The sequence below is a fragment of the Diplotaxodon limnothrissa genome, linkage group LG6 (assembly GCF_057381915.1).
Source record: "Diplotaxodon limnothrissa isolate DT_005_m linkage group LG6, D_limnothrissa_male_GT1.1, whole genome shotgun sequence".
Taxonomy (NCBI): Eukaryota; Metazoa; Chordata; class Actinopteri; order Cichliformes; family Cichlidae; genus Diplotaxodon; species Diplotaxodon limnothrissa.
Window position 1 is genome coordinate 4,510,795 of NC_140601.1, and position 9,953 is coordinate 4,520,747.

Consider the following 9,953-nt stretch of genomic DNA (forward strand, 5'->3'; position numbering starts at 1 on the left):
GTTGGAGGGGGCATAATCCTAAAAGGATTGGAAGTCTACCCCCCATCCCACCACTCACCCACACACACAATATACACATGCACACATCCAAGTCATTCCCTCCATACATATCCCTCTCTGTGTTTCAGGGGGTGATGGGTACTGGATGGGGTCAGTTGGTTTTGTGGCCCTGGTGTCTGATTTCTCCCTGCTTGTAAACCCCACCACCCCACCACACCCTCCCTCTATCTTCATTGTTTGCCTTCTTAATGAGAGGGGTGTGGCCATAGGGGCCAGTGACTGACAGCTACATACTCCTCACTCACTGCTCTTCACTTTGTCTCTGTCAGTGTTCGCTGCTGTCTGTTCTGTACCTGACACTGAATAACGAGACATGTTTCATTTCAGGTTTCTGCCTTCTGTCAGTCCAACACCTGGGTGGATTCGTAGCAGTACCGTCAGAGTGTGAGAAAGGACACTTTCTGGAGAGCACAGTTTCTTAAGGGGGAATTAACAGAGTATTAACAGAGAACACACTTTCATGGAAACTACACAGGTTTCAACAGGAGGCACTCGGGGATCCACCCTGACTGCCTCCTGTATATAGATGGGTCTATACTGCTCATGCTTTGGGTTGACTTTTTAAAAGGCATGTTAACCAACGCATTGCCTTTCCATTTGCCAGAATTAGCGTGTGTAATAGAGATATGAGCAAGGCATCCTTTAGCACTGAGGCTTAATCTATTAACATAAAATCAAAAGAATATTTCAAACCTAGTTTCAGAATTTCCCTAAAATTTAGTGATTTAGTCACACAGACTTATACTTGACAAAACCTTAGGGGGGGTTAACAGTGTTGATAAAGTGCACATTACCAGATTTCTCAGGATTTCTTTTACTTGCATAATGGAAATGGGTTAATGAATAGAAAGGTTTAACTTCAGACTTTAATCAGTCCACTATGTTGCATTTTCTTTAATCAAGCAGAGCATGTTTCTCTATTTGTTTAAAACTCTGGACAACGTGTTTAAACATTTCCCTCCCTGTTTACATTTTGAAATTCTGGTTTTGATTTACAGATTTTAAAAAAACTTTAGTTTGAAAAAAATAGAAAAAAGATAGATGTCCCTGGGCACGGGTCCTCTTTCAGTGCACTTTTTGGAAACTACAAGTTAAATCTTTGAAATACATGAAATCTAAAACTCTTGAGATGCCGATGGCCTGAAAAGAAATGTTGACACATACATGGCTAACGAAAGTATATCTTAGAGTGACAGTGTCCAACTTGACAGATGGACACCTCTAAACAGATAAATCTTTTCATACCTGTGCACGCCCATTTGGTGATCATAAAATGTGTATTCTCTCTGTTACATATGCACATAACCAAAGAGATTAAAAGGTAATCACCAAACGGTATTTATTATAACCGTAGCAACAGCCCCCTCACTCGAGGTGCAATATCACTGATCACACACTGCACCTCTCAATGCACCTGCTCCTCAGATGGCATGTATGTATATGTATGTGTGTGTGTGTATATATATATATATATATATATATATATATATATATATATATATATATATATATATATATATATATATATGTGTATGTGTGTGTGTGTGTGTGTGTGTGTGTGTGTGTAAGCATGTATGTGGAAGTATGTACACACGCATGCATATATGCATGTATATATACATGTATGTATGTGTATGTATGCAGGTGTATGAATAAGTTGTACATATCTTTCTTGTGTAAATGTAAATCTATCTGTGTTGTTATGTAAATACTTACTTACGCTATTGTGTATTTCACACGGAGAGATGCCAAACTGCCTTTTATTGTTCTTGTAACAGTGACAGTAACAGCTTTTCTATTCTATTCTATTCTTATCAGATTTAGGGTTGTGGTATCATACAAACTGTGTGCCTAAATGACATGATCTATAAATCAATATTGCAAAAATATGTTTAAATTTATTGGTAGTCTTTTCTGATATTAAAAAAATATATATGTAAAATGTAAAAAAAAAGGCTTGACTGCTTTTAAATATAACAGATAATTTTAAAAGATTTTTTTAAACTGTGTACTTCACAGTATAAAATCGCTGTGTTAACTGCAGATGGTCTCTTGAGCTTGAGCCATCACGATATCAGATTTTCATATGATTTTTCCACATCATTGTGCTGATGAAATAAATCATATTTTTCTGTAATATGTCTGGGAAAAATACTAATGATGCTCTCAGTCAAATTTATCTTTGTTTACTGTGTGCTGTCTGTTTTTGGGGAAAAAAATTAATTAAACTCAAAATACCTTTGTCTGGTAAAAGAGTCTATAACACATCCAAAAAGGACAGTTACATGATATTTTGAAAATTCAATATAGGTCAGTACATGTAAAACATTTCTTGTAGTAGCATCTCCTCAATGTAATTGTCCTGAGGAGGTGTTACATAATCACATTCTCATCATACTGAGAAATTTCCAGAAAAATATATGAAAGACAAACTGCAGATCAGCTGTACAGACTCATTTCCTGTAGCGTAAGAAAACAGTTCAAAGACCCAAAGCTCAGTAAGAACTAGATCACTCACACTTACCACAGCAGTTTTCTACAGATTATCACATGACACAGTCTTGGGGAAATAATGCACTATTAGAGAAACAATCCTAAATTTACATCACCTAAGACAATGCATCAGATTAGAAGATTTTTATACAGTTTTGCCTCTTACTGAGGCAATTTTTCAGTATTATCAAGTTTTAGTATTGCTTACCTGAAAGTCCCAGCTGGGCAAGAACTGAGGAAAATCACAGTCATAGCAGATAGTGTGTTTTAGTTATCCAGGATCACGTGTTCTCCCCCTAAAATCTTCTCTGCACACTGAAGATTTTAGGGGGTTTCTGCCCTGCCTGCATGGAAGGTTCTATGTGAGATTTTCATATACAAGGTGGGAAAATGTGCAGCAACCTAGCCAAAGCCTCCTCCATGCTTTCTGATAACCTGGGGTTTTATGCATCTTGCTTTTAATAAGCACCAACACCACAGATGAGAGCCTCTCCAAACTTAACCCCCACCTCCAACACACACACACACACACAAACCTCTTCAAGCTGCTTGATCCCTGGATTTACGGGTTTAGTATTAAGAAAATACTCCTGCAATTTGGGATTAGACCCACAAAAACCCTCCACAACAATGATTCCGTCCATTTGATATCTTGATACTAGTGATCAATCCCTGGCTTTGTCACCTTCGTCAACAGCCAATTTCCGGGGGAAAGCGATGAGATAGATTACAAACTTGTTCATACTCATTTACCCAAACAACATACCGATTTTATTCTTTTTGATTATTATTCATTTTTTTTCCTCAAGGCCACAAGGCAGACTTTCTCCATTAACATAGATTATTTGGTTATTTACTTGATGTGTTGTCAATAGAAGAACAAGGTTGTTTGAGATATGCTTGTGATTAACTCGGAATAAAACAGGTTTATTTTTTTCTATTATTGCACCTTAAATGAAACACTACAATGTTTTTTTCTAATGTGATAGTTAATAGTTTGTTTATTTGTGTTTTCGTTCGTTTAACTGTTTTTAAAAGCTCTGCCATTTTTATTATCTGATGGAAATTCTTTGAAGTAAATATTAATGCGACCTAAGTGTGAAACCATATTGGAAATGACTTAACACTCAAAACACTACGCCTAATAAATATCAATGTTTTTCGTTACTCTTCAAAGCCAGATTAAAGCTAGCGTTTAATTTAATGAATGTTAACATTATTTGTTATAAATGTTTCTTTAATTGTATCAAGGTTCCATCTCAGGTTTTGCACCTGAATCGTGGTTTTCTCGCTGTAATGGCAGCCGAACCACTCTCCAACTTTCTGACCTGAACTTTTCACTCATGTCACGTGATGTGACTTAGGTTCGCAAGGGGCGGGCTTTTCGGTGTCAAACTCGGGGGCTGGTTGGTCGCTGTCGTGGCTTGTATAGGCGCAGAGTGCCGTGATTGGCTCGCAGAAAGAAGGCCCGTGTGCTTTCTGGGCTCATAGAAGCTAGGGCCCTAGAGACGTTCATTAATCTCCATCCGTCAGCGTCGGCTGGAGACAAAACGCTCGCGGAAGAGAGAAATAAGGCCTATTTTTTAGTTTTTGTTCATTTCTCCGTACGCATTTGTTTAACAGATCGAAGACAGGTGTGGTTTTCACGTGGAGCTTCCGAACCTTTTTTCTTACCTCTGCCAAATAACAAAAAAAATTGCGCTTCATGAGGATATTTTTCTTGAACTTTGGATCTTACTGTTTTGACACTTAAAGGGAATTTTAAAATAAGGAGCCCGAAGAAGGTGAGACTGAAATGTGTTCCTAATTTTAATTGTTCTTAATGATCTATTTTTCTTTTTCTCTTCGCTTGTGAACGTGTCTTTCTTTTTCCTTTTTGAATATGTAATCGTTTTATCAACGAAAACTAGCTTTAAAAGGCAATGTTTAAAAACAAGTCAGTCAATCAAAAAATATAATTATTTATCAATGACATATTTCACAACTTTAACAACACAAAACTTTTAAACGTATCAATCGCTCCAGCTAAAAGTTGTTTTGTTTTTTGTTTTTGTTTTTTGGGGGGGGGGGGGGGTCTTACTTTCTATTCTGTCGGTGGACTTTCAGCCCGCAGCCTACCAGTTACTTTCCTGATAAGGGCACTCTGCTAATTGTCGCACTGTTGACCTAATCTAAATTGTAATGGAGTTCATTTGCACACAAGTTTAGCATTTACATTGCGCGGTTTGTCTGCTTCCTGTGGTTATGGAAATAAGTCGGGCTTTATTTGGCGCTTGAGGCCTCAGTTCAGATCCAACAGGAGGCCCGCGGCACCTTCCAGGTGCTGCCAAACGGACCCCAGTGGATTTTGGAAATTCTGAGCCAATATTTAGCCCCACACTAATGTAGACTCGAGTTTTACAGAAAAGGATAAATGAATCAAATCCAACATGATGGATATTCCCTGTAAATTTAGATATGGAAGCTTTCTGTATTTTATCATGTCTTTATTGTTATATTTTCTTACCCCAGTTTAGGTTATGTTACTTATTTGAACTCATTTTCAGCGAAAAGCAGTAATGTTACATGTGTCAGATGATTACGTGTGCCATTTTGCGCATTCTTTTTTTTTTTCAGAAGAACTGCTGGAGAAATACAAAAGAAATAATAAAATATGAGCTAGAACAGGAATAGCAAATACTTCTTTTTTTAATTTATAATATTAAGATCTAGTGAGCAACCACTTAAGACTCTGATACTTGCAAAGACGTCTGCTTGAGAAAAAAGTTCATTTGGACTGACGCAAACCTACGTTGCTGCAGATCGATTTTATTGATCTATTGAATTAATGAAATCATAATGAAGATCTGAGTGATAACAGGGCTGTTAAAACATCCTGGTGGATGTTTAAGAAAAGTCAAAAATGTGATTACTAGATTAATAGTTTAGCGGGAGTTTGAGGTTTTCTTTATGAGAAAAAAGAATTCAGTTTCCCCGTAAGCATTTTTTGGGGCGCGTGGGGGGGGGAGGGGGGTGTCTCTAAACTGATGTTATCTTCCAACACGGGCAAAGTTCAGGCGTTTTGTAACACTTTGTTCCAGTTTATTTTACTGCTGGAGTTGGGGGGTTTCCCCAGCACAAATATGTGAAAAGGTTCATATGGTATATGGTTTGTGTTTTCCTTTAAAGCTTCTTGGTGGGTAATTTGGTTTCCAGTGATTATTATTGTTCATAATACATTAACATTCATGGGCTAAAATGATTTTAAACGCCCCAAATATAAAATAAAAATATAAAAAATCAAATGTTTAAATTGACGATCAATATTGTTATACTTTTTCTAACAGCATGAAATTGTATTTGTGTTTTTCGTGTTTTCAGAGTGTGATTAATGTTTGGGGTTGTTATTATTATTGACAGGCTTCTCCCCAAAGTCAAGTTTTGCATCGTTTCTGCGTGTGTGGTTTTTTGTTGGTTGTTTTTTTGTGTTTGTTTTTTGTGAGTTTTATTTCTCAGCGAACACTTTTTTTTTTTTTACTTACGTGATAAGCTTACGAAATTACCTCTTTTCAATAAGTTTCTTTTATTATGAGTATTAATTGTCGCGCATCTGCGTCTCACAACCAGAGCCGGACACAGGGGAGCTGAACACTCGACAACCGGGAGATCTACACCTGCCCTCTCCGTCCAGACTCCGGTCTCTCCTCCCGCTTGCTTCTAGCATGATGTCCTATCTCAAACAGGCCCCGTACGGCATGAACGGGCTGGGCCTGAGCGGAGCTGCCATGGACCTGCTGCACCCGTCTGTGGGATATCCCGGTAAGGATCCGTGAGCTGCAGGGTCGGTGCCAAACTGACGACTACGTGAACTGGAGATGCAACATACTGAGACGGGGAGGGAATCGATTCACCTTCCTATTCCATGAAAAAGCATTATAAAATTATCATTTGCCGCCTGTAACATAGAAATGGAGCCGCAGTTAGAAAGTCCATAAATATCAGTCTCAGATTATAGCAAAGCAGGAGAGGCGTTTTCTCTAAGTGCAGAAGTGGATTAGTTAACTCACCAGGACACCAGAACATCTGACTAGCGCGCATAATATTCCTCCACGCTTTTTTTCTATTTGTTTAGCAGTTTTCAAGCTTTAACCGTGCTTTAAAACAAGTTGTACAAACTGATGAAAGACCTCTTTTTAATTTCAAAGACTCTGACCTGCACAGGCCCATCTGCTCAGTGTCCTCCTCAGTCATGCTGGTTACCCCGATCGCTGCAGAGACTCTATACTGTGAACTGAATAAACTGGGTGGCAGTGGCAGATATGCAGTGGCATATCTGGGATATGAGTGTTTAAGTTTTTCATTATCAGACTGTAATAATTAGACTTATAGTTCGAGTGTATTACTAGTGACATTACTGGGTGGGCCCGGACCCCTGAAGCCCGTGTTAACGCTGGTTAGCTGTGAGAACCTAACGCAGACTACCGCATGAGTTTCAGCCAAATTATTCCCAATAATATCCTTATAATAATAACCAAATTGCCATAGCCTAAAAAGTGTTTTGCTTCAAGCTAATGGGAGGTTTGGTTTGTTTTCCGTTTTCGTACTGCTAAGCAGTGAGTGTAATGATTGTGACAGATCCCTGCTAAGCGTCATATTATCGTCCTTTAACATTTTTGGAATTTCGATGGTGAATTTGTAAGGAGCACTGTTATCTGGTAAATGTTCTTATTAGATAAATTACTTTGAAATCCAAAAGTGAAACTTCAAGACCGAACTTTGTCATTGCTTTATTTCGCAGTACTTCGCAAGACCGTAATATGATATTTCATACAGGCCTATCACTCCCCTTTGTCTCGATTGGAGGAAATGCTTATATGTCAAGATTTATATAATCTTAAAAAGGAATATAACTTCTGCATCCAAAAATTAAAAGCAAAAGACTTAATGAAGGTGCGATATGCTCGAGGTTTGGAAATTTGTAATTTGGGACGAGCAAACTAGTATTATACGGTATTCAATAGACTTCAGTCCAATACTAAACAAGCACTTCGTTTTCAGCCAACCCGCGGAAGCAGCGCAGGGAGCGAACCACCTTCACCAGGACTCAGCTGGACATTCTGGAGTCGCTGTTCGCCAAGACCCGTTACCCGGATATCTTCATGAGGGAGGAGGTGGCGCTGAAAATTAACTTGCCGGAATCAAGAGTGCAGGTCAGCCACACACAAAACCTGTTTCCTGGTTTAGAACTTAAATGTTTAAATGTAGGACAAGAGAAGGCACTTCCATGCACCGAAGTTGTCGTTTTACATTTCGTGGCACCTTTCGATGGATTTTTTAAAACCTCAGGCATCTGCATGATTGTGAGAAAAGTCTTTAGTGTAAGGGAAGGATTTGGCTGGGCTGTGGCAGAACGCAGGGCCACCTTTTGATGTGGTGAGCTTTCTTTAAAGAAGGCTCTGAAAGGTTTTCCATGGGTGGCTTTAGCAGCCCTCTGCTGGGATTATAGCATATCTGGGATATGACACTATGACAAGCCCAGATATCTGTATTATTATTTCAGCTGCAGTGGTTGATTTTCTTATGGAGATTTGCATTTAAAAAACGCTTTTTAAATTGATGTTATAAACCACAAGGTCATAGAACACCATTTTACATTAATATACTCATCGTATAGTTGTGACCATAAACGCCATCACAGGATTTATTAAAATAAAATGCGATAAAAAGAGTTCTTAGGCAGTTAATATAGTTTAATGCAATCTTTTGAACATTATGAAAGCAGTGTATCAGACTTACAAGATGTAATGTTTCAAAACTGATAATTTATTTACATTTAAAAATCAAAATATTTTAGAATACTTTTATTTATCAGCATTTTCCACTTTTTACAAAATATTTTCTAAAGCATGTCATCACTTATATACATCACCACAGCACTTACTGAAGGAGGCACCAGACAAAAGTTTAAAGTTAAAGATGTCGCTGGCATGCATCAGGTATTTTTAAAATATCATCAACACTGGACATTGCATTCACCACAATTTGTAATTTACATAAACATCTTAGTGTTAGATGCCTTAAATCTTTGGCAAGTTTGAAAAAATGAGTAAGAAACAGATTTGTTTTTAATTGTTTTTGTTTTCATAATTTTTATTCATTTCATTCGAAATATTTTTAGTGCCAAAAACATCCCATATTTACACATTCTAAAGATTAATTAATTAATTTATGTATTTATTGTGCAAGTGTGTACAAGAGGTAAGGTGGGATTACATGTGGAAGTATAATAACAAACAGCAACAGCAAGTGTTTCCTTCATGCTATTTCAGCCAGGTTTTACAGTTTGTTATTTCTGACCTGGTGCATGCATGACGATGACCTTTTGACCTCTTCTCCTTTCTCAGGTCTGGTTTAAGAACAGACGAGCCAAGTGTCGGCAGCAGCAGCAGCAGAGCAGCAACAGTGCCAAGGTAAAACCACTGAAGAAGAAGTCATCTCCAACCAGAGAGAGCACTGGTTCAGAGAGCAGCGGTCAGTTCACTCCGCCAGTAGTGTCCAGCTCCTCCTCCACCTCTTCCTCTTCATCCGCCTCCTCTTCCTCATCTGTCTCCTCTGGTCTAAGTGGACCTGGTCTTATTAGCACATCTACCTCCATCACCGCTCCAGTGTCATCCATCTGGAGCCCGGCACCTATCTCACCAGCACCAGCACCGGCCACTCTGCCTGACCCTGCCGCCCCTACCAGCGCGTCCTGCATGCAGCGCTCTGTGTCATCATCTGCGACAAGTGGAACGTCGTCCTATCCTGTTTCCTACAGCCAGACAGCAGCAGCGTACAGCCAGGGATACCCGGCTTCAGCATCAGGTTCCTATTTTGGTGGCGTTGAGTGCGGCTCATACTTGGCACCCATGCATTCCCACCACCACCCGCACCACCCTCACCAGCTCAGCCCAATGACTAGCAGCTCCATGTCAGGACACCCACATCATCACATTGGCCAGACGTCAGGACACCACCATCATCACCACCACCCACCGCACCACCACCAGGCATACAGCGCACCCAGCCTCGCCTTTAACTCCACAGACTGTCTGGATTACAAAGAGCAGACAGCAGCTTCAGCCTGGAAACTCAACTTCAACGCCTCCGACTGTTTGGACTATAAAGACCAGGCCTCATGGCGTTTCCAAGTGCTGTGACTTCCTGTATTTTGTTTTCTCTTCTGTGCTTTTAAAGAAGTTTTTTTTTTTTGTTGTTGGTGGTTTATTTTTGGAGATCCTTTAAAGTAAAAGTAGTGACATTTGAAAAAGGAAAAAAGTTTAACTGTGAGCCAATCAATATAATTTGAAGCCTCAACTTTGACTGTGTGCTTTTCAGTGGAGTGATTCATCCAGGATTATTTTTCTACTCCAAGATTCAAG

General features: G+C 39.1%; 1 protein-coding gene across 6 annotated transcripts; it reads left to right on the plus strand.

Annotated features, from left to right (window-relative positions):
- The first annotated feature begins 6,254 nt into the window (after positions 1 to 6,254).
- Positions 6,255 to 9,731, plus strand: LOC146629966 (homeobox protein OTX1 B-like). Of its 6 annotated transcripts, XM_085355501.1 has the most exons (5): positions 6,255 to 6,351; positions 6,754 to 6,778; positions 7,577 to 7,742; positions 8,937 to 9,115; positions 9,191 to 9,731. In XM_085355501.1, the coding sequence occupies exons 1-5, from the start codon at positions 6,255 to 6,257 to the stop codon at positions 9,729 to 9,731; spliced, it is 1,008 nt and encodes a 335-aa protein (XP_085211627.1). The 6 variants fall into 6 exon arrangements, with proteins under 6 accessions (XP_085211627.1, XP_085211628.1, XP_085211630.1 ...); XM_085355502.1 differs by lacking the exon at positions 6,754 to 6,778 and having other exon boundaries at positions 7,591 to 7,742; positions 8,937 to 9,133; XM_085355504.1 differs by lacking the exon at positions 6,754 to 6,778 and having other exon boundaries at positions 7,591 to 7,742.
- Positions 9,732 to 9,953: the final 222 nt, after the last annotated feature.

What these genes read in the sequence shown, in the direction of transcription:
- LOC146629966 (XM_085355500.1), top strand. Translation starts at nt 6,255, where the DNA reads ATGATGTCCTATCTCAAACAGGCCCCGTACGGCATGAACGGGCTGGGC. An exon ending in CCCGTCTGTGGGATATCCCG is followed by an intron (nt 6,352 to 7,590) that starts GTAAGGATCCGT and finishes CTTCGTTTTCAG; the next exon opens with CCAACCCGCGGAAGCAGCGC. An exon ending in TGCCGGAATCAAGAGTGCAG is followed by an intron (nt 7,743 to 8,936) that starts GTCAGCCACACA and finishes CTCCTTTCTCAG; the next exon opens with GTCTGGTTTAAGAACAGACG.